We start from the raw sequence: 21,969 nt of genomic DNA on the forward strand, positions 1-21,969 counted from the left end.
TACAGGTAGTTGTCAGCCACTCTACCTGGGATCCTATCTATGTGCAGAATGCTTTAACCAAAAATCCGTCTCCCTAGTCCCCAAGCCTTCTGTCTATAATAGTAAAAAACCTCTTCGGGACTCAGCCTTGTCTGTGGGTTCCATTCTTTGAATTCCCAAGACAAGGGAGTGGAGCTAAGGCCTGTGTCGGGCACAGCTGAGATGAGAAAGTCTGCCATGCGCACTGAGCAGCTCCGTTTGTTAATTCTCCATTTCAGGCTCAGGACTCCAGGCTCCTCCCTACTCATCTCCTCCCTTCCTTGTCTGTCTTTCCTTTTCCCTTCTGGAGGAAGATTCCCTGAGGGTGGCTAGATCAGCTGGGGCAGTGGTTCTCAACCCGTAGATCATGAGGGGGCCTTCTCTCAGCACTGAAATCTCCAGGAGTTTCTGTGGGATGAAATGCACTGGACAGATATTGTCTAACTTTTAGTATAAAATTTGTTTAAAGAGGAAATTTACTTTCCAAGAGGTGTTTATTGATGGAAAAAAAAAGTAGGGCAGGACGCCAACAGGGAAGCATGTCGGAAGGCCTGGCCACAAAACTTGCTGCCATTCTTGCCACAGGTGTTGATGTCCAGTCATTTCTTCTGCTTTTTCTGCTGCTTTTTCTTCTCCTTCTCCTTCTTCTTCTTTTCTTTCTCCTTCATTTCTTTTTCTTTTTCCAGTTTCTCCTTCTCTTCTTTCTCCTTTTGCCGTGCCTCCTCTTCCTCTTTGGCCTCCAGCATTGCTTGTAGTTTTGGGTCCGGCATTTTACCATTCTTGTCTGGAGCAAGCAGAGCATACTTTCGGATCTTCTTGCCTTTGAGATGTCTCCTTTGAAGACATAGGTCAACCACAGCAAAAAATGCGGCAATTCCCATAAGGATCTAGGGAAACAAATGGATGTTCATGATTTTCATCACACACCTAGAAGGAAGGCACAGATTCCCTTCCAAATCTATCCTCGGAGGTGATGCACAGTGTACCCCTAAATTTCTCCCTCCCAGACCCAACCTTAGTCTGTTTTCCCTGGTTCCATGCCCAGTGCCCCTCATCTGGATTATTTTTTTTCCTTTGGACAAACATGAAGGAGGGTGACAGGTAACTTTCCTGCCTTCCTAGACACCACCTTTAAAAACGTGTCTTCTCCATTAGAAACATTGACCAATGTCTTAAATTTGCTTTCACCCCCAAGTTTTGTTTGTTTGAGACACTGTCTCATGTACCCCAGGCCTGCCTTGAACTCACTATTGAGTCAAGGATGGCTTTGGACTTTGGATCCTCTGCCTCTACCACCTGACTACTAGCAATTATAGACAGGTGAGGAACTACAGTAGCTTTTGGAAGTGCCGTAGATCAGGCTAGACCAGCACTCTACAGACTCAGCACTGCAACCCAGCCCTGATCCCAGGATTTTTGTGATGCTGATTTGAGGAGATCCACTGCTCAGCAGAAGAACCTCACCATAGCTGCAATGTAGGCCTCTGGCATCGTTCTTCTAGCCTTCAAAGCAAAGACTACGCCGCCTATGAGGAACCCGCAGGCGAAGAGATCGTTGAAGAGGTCCTGAAAATGGGAGAGGTAAGCTGGTCTTAGATAGTTGTGCCCCACCCACTCCAGACACAGCACAGTTTACTCCACGTAACCATGATCAAATGCCCCTGCACAACCCTGACAATTTAAAACAAAATATACAAAGGTAAATATGTTTCTGGCCAAGCAGATCAACCATGGCTCCCTGCTGGCCTCTGCGAGTAGAGGACAGAGTCCAAACTTAACTGCTGTCAGTCCAGGTGAGACACGAGATGCCATCTTGTCTATAAAACTAGGTGTCTGGTGCCTATCAATAATCATGTAAATAAATGCATAAACAGACTACTTCAAGGTATCTGTTAGGTACTTCCCCTCATCATTTCTGTACTGTCCTCTCCAGAGTTTCCACGAGCAGTATTGCTGGGAGGATGTCCTTGCTCTCTGGGAGCCTTGAAGTTCCCTCTTCACCTAACTCTGCCTTACCACTTGGACCACCTTCCCTGATTGCTTCCTTCGTCAATTTTTTTCTTTTATTCCTTGGGGATTCGGTATTCCTTTACCACAACAAGCTCTCTTCTCCCAACAGAGAATAAAGCCAACCAAAATTCTAAGTATTTATGCCTAGAATAAATACTTTCTTTCCCCATTTTCTATTAGTTATTTTTTTATAGAATGTCTAAATTTTAAGTTGTTTTTAATTTTAGTGGCATGTACAATCTCTCCTGTCAATATTCCTTGGTACTCTCATTGAATATTTTGTCCAACTGTCTTTCAAAAAAAGTTTTGCTTATTTTCATTTTATGTCAATGTGTGTTGGCTGTATGTGTGTAATCTGCCAAATGTGTGTAGTGCCTGAGAAGGCCAGAGAGGGCACTGGATTCCCTGGAACTAGAGTTACAGCAGCTTGTGGGGTGTTTGGGTGTGGGAACCCAGCTGGGTCCTCTGCAGGAATAGCCAGTGCTCTTAACTGCTTAGCCAACTGTCCAGCTGCAGTCCCAGTGTTTTCAATGCTACCTCTGTCATACGTAAGTCGCTCGATGAGTGTAAGTTGGAATCCTCTGATCTACCTCTATGTTAGCACACCATTCATTATAGAACACAGTAGGCTGGGTGGCTTAAACTACAGATGTTTATCCTCTGGTCTTCTGGAGACTGGAAGACCAGGAGCGAGGCACCAGAGCCCTCTCCCTGGCTGGAGTCAGCTGCCCTTCCCTCTCTATCTTCATATGACTTTCCATTGGAAATCAGATATTAGATTAAGAATAAACATGGGTAGTAGTGACCTGTCACTTCCTGTAATAATACTAATGGTTTTGGATCAGGGTCCCATCCTTACGTTTTCTGTTTATTCTTAGTTGCTTCCTCAAAGGCCCCATCTCAGGGAGGAGGACGCAAACATTCCATTTGTAACAATTCCATTAGTTAATCCATGATCTAGCACCAAAACTTAGGGTAACTCTTGCATTTGGTTGGGCAAATCCATTTTTGTAATTCTTTTCATTTTTCCAAATAATTTTATTTGTAATGTTTTTATTAGCACATGTTATTTATACTTAATAATGGGCTGATTATATTTTATTTAATAATTTGTTTTTATTTTATTTGCATTGGTGTTTTGCCTGCATGAATGTCTGTTTAAAGGTATATCTTGGAGCTACAGTTGTTAGATACCGTGTAGGTTCTGGGAATTGAACGTGGGTCCTCTGGAAGAATAGTCAGTGCTCTTAACCACTGAGCCATCTCTCCAACCCCTCCCCCCCCCCGTTACCTTCTCTTTGTCTTTCTTCCCACTTTGGCTATTCTACTTCTTCACAACTATTTCTGCCTTCTCCCCGCCTTCTCCCCGCCTTCCTGCCCGTGTGTGTGTGCATGTGTATGCGTGTGCGCGCGTGCGTTTGTGTGCGTGTGTGTCCCATTGTGTTTTACTGTGGTTGTTTTGAGGTGCATGGGTGAAAATTTGTATACAGAAGCACAGGAACCCTACCAGTGCTACCCTACTGAAGAAAAATGTCTCCCCTTTCTGCATCAGTCTTTGACTACATATAAATCTTCAGGTTGTGGGACATGAGCATCTGTCGCTTCCACGAAGGGCATTAATGAACCGAATTGTGTTTATGTAATCACAGCTGTAGAGAGTTCAAGAGCGTAACAGCCACATGGACCATGTCTAGAAGCCAGAGATCACCCTTTGCAAGATGTTGGCTGAGCCTTGGCGAGGGTGACATAGGATGCGCCATTTGTGTCTGAGTGTTCAACAGGCCAGTATTTCCAGTACTTTGATTGGTTACAAAGTCTCTGCAGTCACTGCTGACCAAAGACTTTTATATCACCTTGTAAAGTTCCGTAGAAAGCCCTGTTCACTTGCAATGCCTTTTGCAGATTCAAGAACTCAATTCTGAATTGAGCTGCTATCGCTACGGTAATAATTTCATACCTGGGAATTCAGTCTACATTCATTTTGGTTTTCCTTTGGTGTTCATTCACCAGGTCAACTTGTCTTTCAGTAGGTTTATCCCTAGACATCCAGGAGTCTCTACACTGTTCTAAGGTTGCATGTTCTCACTGCTTCTGACAAGAAGAACGCTCATGTTGGGTCTCTGGGAATCTCAATCACCCACTTAGTTTTACTGAGGCTGCACATTTTGGGGTGTTTTCTGTAAGGAGGCTCATGTTACAAAGGAGCAATCCTTGTTTCTCCATCCCAGTCTCTATGTACCTGGGTTTTCTTGTTACATTTTACTCAGGTTACAATTTAAAAGATGTAAGAATTGGGAGGATTTCTAAACAAACACCTAGAAACACCAAGAAATGCAATGTTTGTTGAAGATTTGGGTAGATATTTATTAAAATTGGATGTGTCCTTTATTCTTCATTTTGTAAGAGCTTTTTAAAATTACTATTCATTATTACCAAATAGTTTTTTTAACAACTTAAAATATTTTTTGTTATAAATACAATAGAGTAAAAGTGTATTATTAAAATTTGAAGACAAAACCATATTTGCGGTCCTGACATGGATGCTGCTTCACTGTGATACATTGCTTTCTAATACACTGTTATATTGGTGGGCTAATATTTAATTTTTTTTCAGACAGGGTTTCTTTGTGTGTAGTTCTTGTTGTCCTGGAACTAACTCTGTAGATGAGACTGGCCTCAAACTCACAGAGATCGTCCTGCCCCTCTTTCCCGAGTGCTGGGATTAAAGGCCTGTGCCACCACAGCCGGGTCTAGTCTCTTCTTTCAGCTAAGGAAGGTCTATGTTTACTCTTTGTTGTTGTTGTTATTTTTGTTTTTCAGGACAGGATTTCTCCATATAACCCTGGTTTTCTGGAACTCGTTCTGTCAATAAAGCTGTCATAATGATTCACCTGTCTCTGGAGTGCTGGGATTAAAGACATGGGCCACTACTACCCATGTTTATTCTTAATCTAATATCTGATTTCAAAATGGAAATAGATATCAGAAGATATAATATATCACACAACCTTTCAAAAGAGAGAAAAAGGAAAAAGACCAATGGAATAGAATGTAAAGACTAGAATTGAATTTCACACTTGTTTTTAAAAAAATTGACAAAAATGACACTTCAGATGAGTCTAAAAAAGATTAACCAATAAAATAATAAACAGAGTTATGGTGTTGACAAATTATTTAACTACTGGCCAGGATAGTGAGGTAGAAGCGTTGCTTCTCAGGGTACCCTAATGCATGGGTCAAATGATTTAAATGCAACAAATAAAGCTACCAGATGACGTGAACAGAGAAGACATCCATTTATGTGGACTTACTCACCTTTCTCTTTATTTGAACTGGTATTCTATATTTTCCTAGTAAATTATTTTATTTCAACTTTCCTAAATTTTAGCATTAACGTTCATGTTTTCCTCATGATCTTCTAAAGATCCATTTTTTATTTTTGCACTATTTTTGTTTTTTCCTTTTTATGGGTTGTCTATTTTATTCCTTTGTTTTTTTCACAAGGAGTGTGATTTTTGTTCTGTTCCTCGTCTTCCTTTCTGACAGTGTCTTTCTATGTAACCTGGTTGTTTTGGGACTCACGATGGAGAAGAGGCTGATCCATCTGCCTCCACCTCCTGGTTCTGGAATTAAAGGTGTGGCCTACCACACCTGGAAATTTTTTATTTTCTGAATCTTCACTATTGATCTTTGTTTCTTCTTTTATCAATTTTATAGTTATTTGTTGTTTTGTTTTTCTTATTCTTTTGTTTGAGATTGGGTTTCATGCATCCCCGGAAAGCCTCAAAATCATTGTGTTGACAAGGATGATTTTGAATTTTTGTTCCTGCTTCCCCTTATGAGTTTTAGGATTACATAAACATACCACTGCACCCAGTTTGTGCAGCGATGAGGCTCAGACCCAGAACTTTGCACATGCTAGGCAAGCAACATTACTAACATCTGCATTCTCAGTGTTTTGTGCCTCAGGAATTTTCTTAATTCTTTTGTTTGTTTTGGTATTTTCTTCATGTATATGCTGGATTTTTTTCCTTGTGAAAAAAGGTATCATGTTGGGACAGACAAGCTTAGGGAATAGTTTAGCAACCTAGGATACCACTTGATTTGGGCTAAGTATACATTCCTATTATTTCTTTTTTTAAAAAAATTATTATTTCATTTTATGTGCATGTATTGGCTATGTGTATGTCTGTGTACATGTGTGTCAGGTGCCTGTGGGGTCCAGAAGAAGGTGTCAGACCACTGGAAGTAGAGTTACAGATGGCTGTGAACTGCCTGCCACGAGACCAAAATGGCATTGAGCTCAGTCTTCCTGTTTTGGCTTTTGAGTTTCAGGATTATAGACATATGCTATATCATAAATATAGACATATTTAATATGTTATTAAAACATTGACCATGTTTGCCAATATCTGATTCTTAGTTTGGAGAAGTTTTAAAAGACAAATCTCTTCATGCCTTGGCTGAGGTTCTGCATTTATTTCTGTTATGAGCTCAGAGGATGTAATTAGAACATCAGCAGCATAAGGCATGAGTCTTCTAGGTTCTGGGCAACAAAAACTCAGGTTCCAAACCTGTGTAAGGGAAAGATTTTAACTTTCTCATTCTTAAAGAAAACCCACCCCTCCCCTCCTCACTCCCACAGGACAAGAATGGATCAACGTTTCTTGCTTCTCTGTGTTGGCAAAATGTATACGTCTTTTTCCCCCATCTTTCCCCCATGGATGCAGTATCCTCAGGGTGCTGGTTTGATTTCCTAAGCCTCTCCTTGGCTTTGGCTTTGGCTTAAGGCCTTGTGCTGGCTAGTTTGATGTCAATTTGACATGAACTAGAGTCATCAGAGAAGAGGGCACCTCAGTTGAGAAAATGTCTCCATAAGATCCGGCTATAGGACATTTTCCTTTATTTATTTATTTTTATTTTTTAAAAATTTATTTTAAATACCAACCAGAGTTCCTCCTCTCACCACCCTCCCACTTCCCCAACCCATCCCCCATCTACTCTTCAGAAAGGGTTTTTCTGAGGGTGTTTTCCTAATTAGTGTTTGATGGGTGGAAGGCCCAGCCCATTATGGGTTGTGCCTTCACTGTGCTGGTGGTCCTTGGTTCTACAGGAATCAGGCTGAGCAAAGCATAGGGAGCAAGACAGAGGCAGCATCCTCCATGGCCTCTGTACCAGCTCCTGCCTCCCTCCAGGTCCCTGCCCTGCTTAGGTTCCTATCCTGACTTCCCGTGATGATGAACTGTGATGCAGAAGTTTGAACTAAATAAACTTTTTCCAACTTGCTTTGGTCGTGATGTTTCATCTCAAGAATAGAGACGCAAACTAAGACAGGCCTCATCTCCTGGGAGTATTTGAAAATCCCTATCTCAAGTTCCTGAGATGGTGCCTCGTGAGTCACTCCCAACAATCCACAGCTTGTATTGTCACTACTCCTGTCTTCCATCTCAAAAACCTTACATCCTCCTTCTATCCCTCCCCTCTCTTCCTCCTTCTCTCCTCTCCCCTCCCCCCTTCTCCCCTCCTCTCCCCTCCCCTCCTCTCCCCTCTCCTCCTCTCCCCACCTCTCCTCTCCTCTCCCCTCCTCTCCCCTCCTTTTCTCTCCTCTCCTCTCCCCTCCTCTCCTCTTCTCCCTTACTCTCCTCTCCTCTCTTCTCTCCCCTCCCCTCCTCTCCCCTCCCCTCCTCTCTTCTCTCCCCTCCCCTCCTCTCCCCTCCCCTCCTCTCCCCTCCCCTCCCCTCCTCTCCCCTCCCCTCCTCTCCCCTCCTCTCCTCTCCTCTTCTCCCTTTCTCTCCTCTTCACTCCTTTCAACTCTTTTTTCTTCTCTCCTCTCTTGTCTTCTCCCCCACCCCCCCTTTTTTTTTTGCTAATTTCTCTTCCTTCCTTCTTTCCAGCTAAGTTATTTAATGAAAGCAATATTGGTTACATTACAATTACTATTTTAGGTTAAGAATAGGAGGATTGACTTTCATGGTTTGGCAGACTTAATTTTACTGAATCTTTTCAGTTCCTTTACTGGCCATGTGGTCTCTGTCCTTTTGCTTTCTTTTCTGTGCATTCTGTTTCCAAAATTTTTCAGTTTAGTTTTCCTCTTCTTCCTTCCTGTTCTGGGGTCTTCATGACAACTGACAGAACCCTGGACATTAACAGCTTTTCTTTAAAAGTTAATTAATTAAATTTGTTTTTTGAGACGGTGTTTCTTTGTATAACAGCTCTGGCTATCCTGAAACTTGCTTTGCAGACCAGGCTAACCTCAAACTCAGAGATCCACCTGTCTCTGCCGCCTGAGTGCTGGGATTAAAGGCATGTGCCACCACAACTTGGCCACTAACAGCTTTTAACAAAAGGGCAGATAGATAGGTGGTCACAGCTAACAGAAGAATATTCCATTAAGTTTGGATCTTTTTCCTTTTTCTTTTTTGGTATTTACTAGTTGAGTTTAGTTGAAGGGCAGGTTATTTGCTGGTTTTTGAAGTGAAAGAAATTGGGGAACCAAGGGCTCTAGAGGTGGGTATGGAACAAAGGGAACTGGAAGTTGAGGTGCTCCTTGGCTAGGAGGAAGTTAGCTGGGTACGTTTGGTGATTCTGTAAGTGAGGTGAGGGAATTCTAGTCCTGAGACCTAAGACACAATGGCAAGAAATTTACGTGAGGTCAATCTCAGTATGGATTGTTGCAGTCCCTGAGGCACAGATAAGGGACCAGAGGAATGGATGCTTGAGGGACTTCCCAAGCTCAGCCTCACCCCATTGGATGACTGTTTCAGGTTGGCCTTGCTCCTGAAGCTTTCTTCCTCTTCACTAGAGACCTGACATGGTTTAGCCTTGTTTGACATTTCTTTCCCCCTACCTTACTGGTTTATGCAGAGTCTGATTTTCTGCATTGAATCCTGGAATGATATCCCAATGAGATGGATGCCAGCAAAAAGCATTAGCAAAAATGGCTGGTTGTTAAAACCCTGCCCATTTCTGAGACAGCAAAGCCTCGATTACTCTTCTTTGACCCAACACAGTTAGGTTTTGGGGGAGCATTTTCTGCCTGGCTTCGGTTCTCTAACCCAGCTTCCCACCCTGAGCACCAGTAGAGGAGGCTGTCTTTTCCCAGGTGCTTTCAGAAGGTGACTGGCAGCAGCTTTCCTACATTCTTTACTTACAGTGATAGGCCAGTAGACAAAGAGTATGTATCTGTTAAGGGCGAAGCTGTAAAGGAATATGAAGAAAGCAAAGAAGGACACTTCCATAGTGAGGATCAGGATCAGGATGGGGTGTGTGGCCACTGTTTCGAAGAGTTTTATTCCAGCGATCATGCAACCCTGGGTGGAAAAATACATATTTCTGAGCTGTTGCAAGGGTTCTCCCCGACTTCTAAGGCCCTCCCGTCCATAGACACCCCTAGAATTCCAATCCAGCTTACCAAACACAGGATCTTGACCTCAGCGTGTCCCATTGTCCAGAACTCTTTATTGCTGTCTTTGAATTCCCACTTGTAGCGTCGAAACCCTTTCCTTGTGCCTACATCATCCTTGGGCTGATTTTGTGGTGGAGGTGCAGGCCCAGGCGCAGGCCCAGGCCCAGGCGCAGGCCCAGGCTCAGGCCCAGGCCCAGGCCCAGGCCCAGGCCCAGGTGGAGGTGCAGGCGCGGCCATGGTTGGCAGTAGTTCTCAATTTCTCACTGCTCAGCCCTGCCTGCAGTCCCTGAACAGGCCCAGCTCAAGAGAGAGCCTGGTGTCTTTAGACCCGTTCAAGGATGGTGCTCAACTGACGGTTGGGACTGCAGACTTCCAACGCCTATGCTTGGTCAGCGCGAGCCTGCCTCATCTCGTGGACCAACAGGATCGCCCCACCCCTGCGAATGCGGAACATCCCACCCTCCACGTGGCAGAGTGCGCGGAGCCCCACTGGTCCTAGCGAGGCCTTCCTTGAAAAGGAGTCCCAGGTTTGTGGCTGTTGCGCCCTGGGTTTCTGTCCCTTCTGTCCTCCTGGGACAGCCTCGTGGAGGAGTGGGAGTGTAATGTGACTTTTACATAAAGCTACATGAGGAAGAAGAAGTGTTGACGATTTAGCAGTCCTGTCTTTATCGCCACACACACACACACACACGTGTGCTTTGGAGCTCTGTGATGACCTGGAGGGAGTGATTATACACGGACACGAGTCTCTGTCAAATGCTGGAAGGGCTGGGTGACTTCATCATAGCTTCTGTCTCAATGGGCGGTGGAGGGCTTAGTTTACAGTCTCAGGGCTTGTTTCCTGTTTTTCCTCATCTCATTGGAGACCAACAACGCATCGATGAGACACAGGATTGTTGCCGAGAGGCACAGGATCTGTCAGACACAATATATTTGGGAAGGAAAGGCCAGATTACTTTAATAACAAGCTCAGCGTTCATCTCTCATTACTGTTCCTCTCTGATGATGTGAAGAGCTACAACTGGTCCCTCCTGGCTGCTGTCAGCCAGGTTTGTTTTCCCAAGAAAAAGGGAAACAGTGGAGTTTGCTGCCCACAGTGGCCTGATCATATGACCCACTAGCTACTAGACCAGTGGTTCTCAACGTGTGGATTGCGACCTCTTTGCCCTAATGATCCTTTCACAGGGCTCCCCGAACACCAAGGGAAAACAGATATTTACACTTCAATTCCTAATTATATTGAAATTACAGTTATGAAGAACCAATGAAAATGATTTTATTGTTGGATGTCACCACAACACGAGGAACTGTGTTAAACAACCCCAGCATCAAGTAGGTTGAAAACCACTGCATTTAGTCAATGCCCTTTGTAGCTCGTATGCCTGGCCGAGTTGAGCCTGGGTGGTGGGTGGTCTGGAGTTTCTGAGGAGGGGACAGGTTTGAGATTCAGAAAACCCTCCTGCAGTGGCTATGAGGTGAAGGGAGGGTGAACCTGGATAAGGCAGGAAGACATGGAGGTGAGCTGATGCCAGTCCAGGCAAGAAGAGAGGAAGGCTGGAGGTGTGTGTGGGGGGTCATGAAAGAGAAATCTTGGTTGATGAGTGGTCAGACTGGGACCAGAGTTGATAGCAGCTGGTATTCCAGCCATGGATATTTGTCTTTGTGGGCTACTTGATGACAGCTTCTTAGGAGGCCTTGTTTCAGCCCCTGTGTGAATTTCTTAGTAGAAAGGGTTCTGCTCCCAGCGCCCAGCTCCAGCTTGGCACAATGCAGTGCCGTTGGCAAATACTCACCAATTATGGAATGGACTTCAAGCCCTTTTCAAAAGTTTCTGCATTTCTATTTAATGTGTGTGTGTGCATGTGTGCATTTGTGTGTGTGCATGTTTGCATTTGTATGTGTGCATGTATGCATTTGTGTGTGCACATTTGTTTTCGTGTAAGTCCTATTCAAGACCTTAAAATCACATGAACTCAAATCTGTGAAAAATAAAATTGTGCCCCTGCAGGTCCCTGTCAGTCAAAGAGACAGCGTTCAAAAGCGCATCTCTCAGCTGTGTAGAGGTTAGAGACAACATGCAGGAGTCAGCTCTCTCCTTCCACTGTGTGGATTTTGGGTCTTGAATTTGGGCTATGTTGCTTAGCGGCAAGTACCACTGGGACATCATACCTGTCTTAACTTTGTTCTCTTCTTGGCTATTTTCTGTCCACATATTTAAATCAAGTTCCATTTCCTTACTTCTCCTATTCTCCAAAAATTTGGCTATTTCTTGCATTCTTTCATTCAATTTGAATTTAGGCTCAGTTTATCTAAGCTTTGTGACCCAGGGCAATGCCTTTAACCTCAGTCTAAAGATACACCCATGTGTCTGTAAACCTAAGTCCAGGACCACGGAAGTGGTGCTGTTTGCGCAGTGTTGGCCTGGTGTGCACAAGGCCCTGAGTTTGATCCCCAGCACTGCAGAAACCACGCATGGTGGTGCATAGCTGTAATCCAGTATGGGATGAGGAATGTGTAGAAGCAGGACAATCAGAAGTTCAAGTTGATCCTCAATCCCCAGAGCAAGTTAGAGACTGTCTTGGATTAGAAACATTATTTATAAAACAACAAGATTAAGGAGGTGCCTAGGCTGTGCGGGACACACACAAGGTCCTTCAACACAGGCAGGATCTCTTTCTCCTTGGTCAAGCCAAGTTACACCATTCTGACAGTGCCCCCTTAGATCTTTGTTTAATATAGTTCTCTAGTCCAGGAAAAACCAAAGTTGCAGTGTGGTAATTCGAATTAGAACCGACCCTATAAGGTTTGGTTTCCAGTTGGTGAACTGTTTAGTAAGGACTCAGAGGCATGACTTTGGTGAAAGAGGCATGTCATTGGGGGTGGGGTTTGTGGTTTCAAAAGTCCAAGCTATGCCTAGTCTCACTCTCTGCAGGCTGCCTGTGGGTCAGATGTGAGCTCTCAGCTACTGCTCCGGTGCTGTGCCTGTCTACCTACTGCCGTGCTCCCAACTATGATAGTCACAGACTCATCCTCTGCAAATGTAAGCCAGACCCCAATGGAATACTTTGTCTTATAGTCTCTTCACAGCAACACAATGGTAACTAAGACAATTATAAGGAATTTTTTCCTCGCAGTGTTTAGATGTATTGTATATGATTTTTAAAAGTTGTTCCATAGACTAATAAACTTATTTGGAGAATACATTTTGTGAGGTTTTTGAGTTTCAGGTTTGGGCCACTTGACATCATTTGAAGATGTCACTACACAAAAGAGAAGGGGGTTCTGAGAGATGTCTCAGTGGTTAAGAGCCCTTGCTGTCCTTGTAGAGGAGCCAGGTTTGGTTCCCAGGACCCATGTGGAGGCTCACTACTGTCTTTAATTCCAGTTCCAGAGGATCCAGTGTCCTCTTCCGACCTCCACTGGTACTTGTTTGCATGTATACATACGTACATACCTTAAAAATAAGTAAGTCTTATCGGTTCGTTAATAACATCAGGATGGCCTTTCTTTTTCAGGGTCATCATATACTCTTTTTTCAGGGGGTGTCAAGACAGGGTTTTTCTGTGTAGCATTGGCTGTCCTAGAACTCACTTTGTAGACTGACCAGGCTGTCCTCGAACTCACAGAGATCTGCCTGCCTCCACCTGCTGGTACTGGTATTAAAACCATGCACCACCACTGCCCGGCTTATATTATTTTTCATTAAAAATGTTTGTATTATTTATTTGTGTGTGTATGTATATGCACACATGTGCCCTGGTGTACTTGTGGAGGCTGGAGTACAAATTGTGAGTCAGTCTCTCCTATTATGTGGGCCTTGGGAATGAACATAGGTTGCTAGACTTTACCCACCTAGCCATTTCACTGGCCCCAGACCACTGATCTTAAATAGAATCATGAAAGCCTCTACTTACCCCTCCAATAAAACACAAATGCCTTCTTTGTTTTTCTTGAATTGTTATCAGGGCAACTACTCCAAGGAACACAGCTGAGATTAAACTGTTGATAAAATCCTGCAATGCAGAGTTGAAATGGGCCAACTGTAAATGAGAATGCAATTTTAAAATATTTAAAGTGGTCTACTACCCATCTAAGGGCGGATACCTTTGGAATGCTTTCTCTTTGATTGACAGGGACCTTCAGGGGCATAATTTTATTTTTCACACACACACACACACACACGCATGCACACACACACATATATATGAGAGAGAGGAGAGAGAGAGGAGAGAGAGAGAGAGAGAGAGAGAGAGAGAGAGAGAGAGAGAGAGAGAGGGAGGGAGGGAGGGAGGGAGGGAGAGAGAGAAAATGGGTGTGTGCACAAGTGAGTGCAGGTGCTTCCAGAGTCCAGAAGCAGGTGTTGGGTCCCTTGGAGCTGGATTTCCAGGTGGTTGTGAGCTGTCCTATGTGTGTGCGGTATCTGAGCTTGGGTCCTCTGTGGGAACAGTACCCACTCTTAACCACTGAGCCATCCCTCCATCCTCTTCCACCTTTTCTTAAAGGGTACAGCCGTTCTAGATTCTGTGTTCTAGGACTGTCCAAAAGTGGCCATCCATAACATGATGGTTTTTTTTTGAAGTTTTATATTTTAATGTGAATTCTTCATTTTTTTCATAACTTATTTATTTTAATATATGTAAATTAAGTGTTGGGGAGGTAATTTTTATATTAATAGTTCATTTATTTACTTTATCCCCTACATCCAAAATGAATGCTCTGAAAGTTGGGTTCTATTATTTTGTGAGCTCATGTGTCCTGAGAACCCACAAACCCATCTGAAGAGCAGACTCAATCTTCTGGAATGAATGGTTGTGCTGTTTTCTTTTGTCTGAGACAAGGCCAGAATAGAGTCAGCCCAATATCATCAAGTTCTTGTGTCCTTCGTTCCGGATTTTGGTTGGAAGCGCTCTTCAACTACAGATCAGCCTCCTCCTTTGTGTGCTGGAAGGGTGAGCATGGATGGAAGGGGTTTCCCTTAGAGTGAAAGCTGTGGATTCCTTATGACTAATATGATTTGATCAAACAAGATCCTTTGAAGCAGTGGTCCAGATGGTCCAACAGGGAAGCTGGCTGAGATGGGCCTGCCACACAGGATACTCCATGAGAGACCTGATTATCAGCATCCCAATCAGCAGGAAGCAGTTTAGAGAACAATGCCCATATTCCCAAATATTGTCCATAAATTTTTGTTTACATTTAAAGGGGGATGTGCTATAGAGATGGATACTTTTCATTGATATGGATCTTGTTTTATTGATTTAAATTTAAGGTCAGTTTTGCTATATGCATATTTCTGCTCTTGATTAATGTATTGTTTTGTGCAGCTCATTTAAAAATGTAATGTATAATTAAGAAATACAGGTTAATAGATAGTCATCTATAATTGTCAAACTTGTAGTCATGTTAGTTAGGTTTTCTAGATATATAGAGATATATTTCAATTAGATAGGTATTCTTCACATCTTTGAAAGACTACAGAATATGGCATTTAAAATTTTTTAAGAAGTTAGGACTTTTCGTGACAATGAGACACATTTGCTCCTGGTAACGCCAATCTACTTCAACAGATGATGGGCACCAAAGCGGCTCCTTAAGGAGTTTGTTAGCCATTTGGGCAAGAAACTGCTGTTGCCTGAACTGCTTGACTGAACTTGCAGGACCCACAGAAAAATGACTGCTGAAGTTGACTAAAGAAGGTAAGACAGTCCATCGGGGTTCCTGCTTCATAAAAGAGTCTGTCAGACATTTCGCAGGACACAGGAAAGTGACTGACAAACTGCCAGTATAGGCAGAACTGTCTTTGAAATTTCCTGTTTCATGGAAAAGTCTGACGAATATGGATGGGCCAGTAGGCTGAAGATGGATGCTCCAACATTACAGGAGAACTTTGGGTGACTGTCCAGGCAGCGAGATGTCTCTATCAATTCTAGAGTTTTGGAAGTTGCTTATAATGCACTTCCTGTTTACTTCGATAATATTATATCCTTCTGGAGTCTTTGATGGAGTTGAAGAATAGATAGATATAATTATAGTTTTCCTTAGTCATGATAAAAGATAAAGTAGATATAAATATTATAACTTTAATTATTGCTTGATACCTGTTTTGTTGTATGTAATTTTACTATGTTACAGTTGAAACCTTTTTTAAAAAATTTAAACAAAAGGGGAAATGGTGAATATGTGCTGCTTTTATTAGTTAATGAATAAAAAAGTGGTTTTGGCCTGTGATAGGGCAGGATAGAGCTAGGTGGAGAAGACTGAACTGAATTCTAGGAGGGAGAAGGTGGAGTCAGGGAGAAGCCATGTAGCCACACCAGACTCAGACGTGCAGGAACCTTGTTGGTAAGCCGCAGCCACATGCTGATAATTAATGGAAATGGGTTAACCAAAGTTATAAGAGCTAGCTAGCAACACACTTAAGTGATTGGCCAAGCAGTGATTTAAATAATACAGTCTCTATGTGGTTATTATGGGAGTCTGGGTAGCTGGGAAATGAACAAGTGGCCTCCTACTACAATTGTACTTATTGTATATAGTTTTTTTATGTTAGTTAAAACCTTCACTTTTCATTTAGATGAAAAGAGAGAAATGTGTGATAATTTGTTTGTGTTCTGACAAATAAACCTGATGGGGGAGAGTCTTTTGTTTGGTGTTAATTTTATTGGTTAATTAATAAAGAAACTGCCTAGGCCCATTTGATAGGCCAACCCTTAGGTGGGTGGAGTAAACAGAACAGAATGTTGGGAGAAAGAAGCAGAGTCAGGCAGTCACCATGATTCTCCCACTCAGACAGACACAGGTTAAGATCTTTCCTGGTAAGCCAGCTCGTGGTGCTACACAGAATATTAGAAATGGGTTAGATCAATATGTAAGAGCTAGCCAATAAGAGGCTAGAACTAATGGGCCAAGCAGTGTTTAAAAGAATACAGTTTCCGTGTAATTATTCCTGGTAAAGCTAACCGGGTGGCGGGACGCATCCCCGCCGCTCTTATTACAACATAAACCCTGCTTTGAGATCGGAGGGTGGAGCTAGCCACTAGTTAACCATGCCTTTGATCCCAGCACTCAGGGGATGGAGACAGGATCTCAGCGCTTTGAGATGGAGGAAGGAGACAGGTAGGAAGCAACTGGCAACGGCTTCAGTTCTCTGATCTTCCAGATCTTTACCCACCCCAATATCCAACTCCTGGATTTTATTGATTAAGATTAGACTCATGCTTCAAAAGCTAGTTGGGGAAAAAAAAACTAAGACCTTATCTTTAAAATGAAGAATATATATATATATATATATATATATATATATATATATACACATACATACACACACACACATAAAGTGTGGGGCTGGAGAGATGGTTCAGCAGTAAACAGCACTTCCTGCTCTTTGTGGAGGACCTGGGTTGGGTTCAGAGCCTCCATGTGGTAACTTACACTGACTATAATTCCAGTTCCATGGGATCTGGCACCCTCTTCTGGATTACTGGCACCAGGCATGTTTGTAGTGCACATTCATACAGGAAGCAAAAATTCTCAGAGACATGCGTTTGAAAAGAGAGAAATACAGCTCAGTGGTGGAGTGCTTGCCTGGCACACACAGACCTTAGGTTCAATTCCCATCACCACATAAAGAAAGGAAGTGAGGTGTGGATGAGACGGGAGCCATGTCAGGGTTGTTCACCGAACAAGAGAGAATGGCCAAAGCAATCCAAATCCCTTACGGGATACGGCAGCTTGATTTTCTTTTCTGGATGCCGTGTAGAGTGTGTACTTGCTGCTAAGTACTGTGCCGTCTCTTTACACATGCTACTGTTACAGAAACCCTACGAGGAGGGGCTCCTCCTCACACTCCCCCCTTTCTGCATGTCCTAGACAGGGAAACTGAAACTACCAGGTCTGAGGAGTCTGATGACAGATGCTGTAACCCCAGTACTCAGGAGTCTAAGGCAGGAGGATGCTATTTTTAAAGTCAGCCTAAGCTGCCTTGTGAGTTCAAGTCTAGCAAAGCTTTGTCTCAGCCGTTCCAAACAGCCTCATATCAATATAAAGGTCACAGAGCTAGTAAAGAAGGCCTCCAGGCAAGGGACTGGACCTCTGTTGACCACTGGACGGAAACATAGCGCCTCTCCAGCAAGCTAGGGGCCTCCAGGACTAGTTCAGGCATTCTCAATGGGTAAAGAAAGTGTGGGAAAAGCCACACGGCATCCTTTCCTGGATACCTCACCCTTTAAGATTATGGCTTCTAAACCCATACCCATATGATGGTCCTCTAACCTGGAAGAGTTTTTTCCAACTTTTTTCACGTCTCTGTTACGCCCGCTCTGGTCTGGGGTGGGTTGTAAATCTGCTTGGGTGAAAAGCAGGAGCATACACTCTTCTTCAAGCAACTCTAGTTTTCAACTAGGGGAAAACGTGCTGTGTGTTCAATCAGACAAGCCCTTTGCAATGGTCTCTGCATGCTCAGCTACAAGCAGGAAGCAGTCCTGAAGGCTGTTTGAAGACCCAGGAGTATAAGGCACCTTTCTGGGTGGGTGGGTGGGGTTCTCCCCTGGGACAGGACAGTGCTCTGTCAAAGTCTAAAGAGCTCTTTTGTCTTCCCTGGAGGAAAGTGAGGACAGGCTAACTCTTGGGGTTATGGGCAAAGCTTACATTGAAATTATGAAAACGAATACTAACAAGCAAAGGCCAGTGGATACAGATCAGCAAGTGTTGAAGGGTTACCAAATATATTATGACAAAAAATAGGACGATGCAGGTTTCCTGAATCGTGATTGCTATAAACATCTCATGGGCGCCGCCAATGACGAAACAAAACACCGATGCCGCAACAATACACTGCAAGAAAAGAACAGGTTTGTTCAATGCATACAACTGTTTACCCATAGCACATATTAACTGGAAGCGTCTGTTACATTTAATTTGATTATACTGTGGTAGCCTGTATTTTAAAAAGTGTGTGTGTGTGTGTACAAGTTTATGCTGTGGCGTATACTCAGGGCTACTCTCCTGTCTCTGCTTCCTGTCTCCCTGCAGGAATGCTGGGTTGACAGGCCGCATCCCACCTCATCCAGCATCAGAATGGGTTCTGAGGATCTGAACTCAGGCCGTCAGGCCTGTGTGGCAAGCTCTTTAGTTCCGAGTCATCTTTCCAGGCCCTGCCTGTATTGTTTTCCACAGATATTTTCTTTTTAACGTTGTTTTAAATTAACTAATTTTTTTTTTTGGTAGTACTGGGAATTGAGTTCAGAGCACACTACTACTGAGTGACGTTCCTTACTTTCATTTTTCAATTTTTAATTAACTAGTTAATTTTTCAGTGCTAGGGATCAAACCCAGGGCCTTCATTATGCCAGGCACACAATCTACTACTGAGCTACGTTCCCAGCCCTACTTAAACATATTATTTTTATGAGTTAAATAATATATCTAATAAAGATTGAACACAGAAATATTTTTAAATTTCTTTCTTCTTCTCTATCCAAACCCAGTCTCTCTGTTTTGTTTTTCGGATTGGATCTCACTATGAAGCTTTCACGGGCCTGAAACTCACTACGTAGTACTACAAACTGGCCTCAAACTCACAGAGAACCACCTGCCTTTGCCTCCTGAATGCTGGGATTAAAGGCGTGCGCCACCACTCTAGCTACTCTGTCTTCTGAAAAGAAATAACTACTATTGGTTTGTATTTTTAGAAGGAAATCCAAGTATACATTGGTTAAGTAAATAAATGTTGATTTGGGCAGAAACTGTGAATTGGGAAACCTGAGTTTTCTTTCTATCCAGTTGATCACATCAGTCATTCACTGGGAGATGCTAGGATTTCTCCCAATGACCAAGCCAAGAATACAATCTTTGTCGTATATTAAATTCTCAGATGTATTTGTGTCTCTTTTGAGTCTATTCTCCCATTGAGTTTTCAATTTTAAATGTTTTTTTTTTTTTTTTTTTAAATTGTGTATGTGTGTTCCCACAGAAGCCAAAGAGGGTGTCAGTTCTCTGGACCTGGAGTTGAAGGGGATTGTGGTCCAACTGACCTGATTGCTGGAAACAACTTGGTTAGAGCAAGTGCTCGTAACTGCTGTGCCGTGTCTCTGGCCTCCAGAGTGCTTTTCAAATGGTAGGGTGGCTCACTTGTATCATATTACTGTTTGATTCAGTTCTCCGTTTTCAGACCGTTTATGATACCCATGATTGTCACATGTTCTCCAACACAATTTGATTGAATCTTATAACCTTTCCCTTTTAATAGGATAGGTTATTTTAAGAGTTCCAATAGCAAACCATCCTTGTGTTTCCTTTTTGTGGTATATGTTTTAAAAATACAGATGGATTCTTTTTTGTTAATATATTAACACTTTTTTCTCCCGTTCTGGGGATCCATCCCAGGACCTTACACATGTTAAGCACCGGGAGCCTGAACATTATTTAATCTTCTCATTGGTACTGTGAGACCTCTATTTTGTTTGCTTTTGCTAAACCCGATCAAGTTTTGATGTCAGTGTTTGACTTTGTAAAATAATCACGCATAAAAGGACAGGGATTCAGCTCCCTGATGGAGTGTCTGGCAAGTCACAGAGCCCTGGATCGGTCATCAGAGAACATAAATCATCCCGAAATTTTAGTTTCTTCAAAAAGATTGAGCATCATCAAAATGATATTTCCTGATCTGAAAGAGCTGACCTTACTAACCATGTCTGGTCTGACTCACTTCTATAATTAAAAATCCCTTTGCTTCTGTTTGTCAGGTGGGGGAGCGAGTGCATGGGACAGAGGACAGTTCACAGGTGATGTTCCTCTCCTTCCACCGTGTGAGCTCTGCGGACTGAAGTCTGGTCTTCAGGACTGACCATAGCAGCATTTACACAGGAGGCCCCTTGCTTCCCCTCTGCTTTTAGATGTTGTTCTGTTTGAATCTCTCTATTTTGGGATCAGTTCGGGTCATTAAACTTTCCCTCCCAGAAGTTGCGTGGTCCCGTCTGCAAGTCCTTTCATTTTCAATGGCGTTCAGGAGCATTTCCCCCATTCTCATTAGTGTTCCCTTCCGTTCCCCCAGACTGTTGCCTGCTGTGTACTGCTTGAGTAGGTCTTTTAAAGATGGAGGTTCTTACCAGTTGTGCTTGCTAGTTTACAACTTTCTGCTGTTTACTCACTAATTTTCTACTTTCATTTGTGAGGGGAAACCCTCAAGGAGGAGGGAAAAGGGGAAGCCCCACCAATTTAGTACTGAAAATTGTGTGATCTTGGGTTTATGGTGGCACCAGCATTTACTCCCAGCACTCTGGAGATAGAGGCAGGCGGATCTGTATGCGTTCAAGGCCGCCCTGATGTAGTGAACTCAACAAAACAAAACAAAACAAAACAAAAACAAAAAAACTGTGGAGCCTTTGCTCCAACAGCGTCGCACTTAACCCTGGAGGCCACCACCTTCCCTCCACCCACCCAGGCAACTAGGCAGCTTCTGCTCACCATCCTCAAGACTTTCAACATTCCAGTAGTTGAGAAGACAAAAAGCTGGAAGCTGTCTCTGAATCTTTCTGGGACCTTGGTCCGGCCCTCAGCGCGTTTTTTGATGGATGCATGTAACTTGATCTTCTTAGATAGCTGGCGAGTTGGCATCTTCTGACTCTCTGTGGGCTTCTTTGGTGGTAACTTGCTGGCACGCTGTTCTTTCTGAACAGTATGTATAGATTTACTGGATGGTGTGGTGCTAAGTGGAAATCCCTTGTGAGACGTAACAGAGGCGATAGACTCCTTTGACTCGGAGTGTGAGGGAGCATCCAAGAATTGAGATTGAGATGTTGTGCCGCTGGAAGGGTGGCTGGACTCACGTCGGGACTCACGCCTGGAATTTGCAGGATTCATGGGGCATCCCAAGCCTGATTATGTCAGGCTGGCCGTGGGGCGCCAGTCGGCGCCTGTCCCCTTGGGGAACCAGCGTCAACGGCTGCGGGCAGCCTACCCGCGTGCACCAGCACTTGATGGCGGCCACCCAACCTCGCAGTCTGATATCCTTGTGGTGATCTGGGGGAAAGGTACTTTGTCTAACCTGGAAACCCAAAATCCAGCAACCACTCCTGCAGGAGCTGCTGCCAGCAAATCCAGAGGAAAGGGGTTCTGGAGTCATTTTAGGGGGTATGTCCGGCCAGGCGCCAGTTCTGCGCTATAAACAGTAAGGCTACCGGCAGAAAGCAAGGTCCAAAAATCTGTTAAGCTCCCACATCACCCAGCTAAGGGTTTGTGATAAAACAGCACCACCAAAAGCAACATGGGGGAGGAAAGGGTTTATTTCATCTTACAGCTTGAGGTCCTTTATGCAGGGAAGTCAGGGTGAGAACTCAAGGCTGGAACCTGGAGGCAGTAGCCGATGCAGAGGCCGTGGAGGAGTGCTGCTTCCTGGGTTGTTCCCCATGGCTTTCTCAGTCTGCTTGTTTAAGGTACCCAGGATAGAGAGCTAGCTCCTCCCACATCAATCATCAATCCAGGAAACGCACCACAGGCAGGCCAAATCCGGAACATTTTCTCAGTTGACGTTCCGTCTT

The 21,969-nt window shown here is 43.6% G+C and overlaps 2 protein-coding genes across 2 annotated transcripts; both read right to left on the minus strand.

Annotated features, from left to right (window-relative positions):
* Positions 1-728: 728 nt before the first annotated feature.
* LOC130863965 (CKLF-like MARVEL transmembrane domain-containing protein 2B) lies at positions 729-9,670 on the minus strand (the record flags this gene model as incomplete). Its single annotated transcript, XM_057754288.1, has 4 exons — positions 9,440-9,670; positions 9,180-9,338; positions 1,483-1,584; positions 729-905 (listed from the first exon to the last, which is right to left on the minus strand). Coding segments are annotated over exons 1-4 (669 nt in total), but the record flags the coding sequence as incomplete, so codon positions are not given.
* Positions 9,671-10,252: 582 nt separating this feature from the next.
* Positions 10,253-21,292, minus strand: LOC130863966 (CKLF-like MARVEL transmembrane domain-containing protein 2). Its single transcript, XM_057754289.1, has 4 exons — positions 20,897-21,292; positions 18,107-18,265; positions 13,348-13,446; positions 10,253-10,348 (listed from the first exon to the last, which is right to left on the minus strand). Exons 1-4 carry the CDS (start codon positions 21,290-21,292, stop codon positions 10,253-10,255), a joined length of 750 nt encoding a protein of 249 aa, XP_057610272.1.
* Positions 21,293-21,969: the final 677 nt, after the last annotated feature.

This window comes from Chionomys nivalis, chromosome 21 (assembly GCF_950005125.1).
Source record: "Chionomys nivalis chromosome 21, mChiNiv1.1, whole genome shotgun sequence".
NCBI classification, from domain to species: Eukaryota; Metazoa; Chordata; class Mammalia; order Rodentia; family Cricetidae; genus Chionomys; species Chionomys nivalis.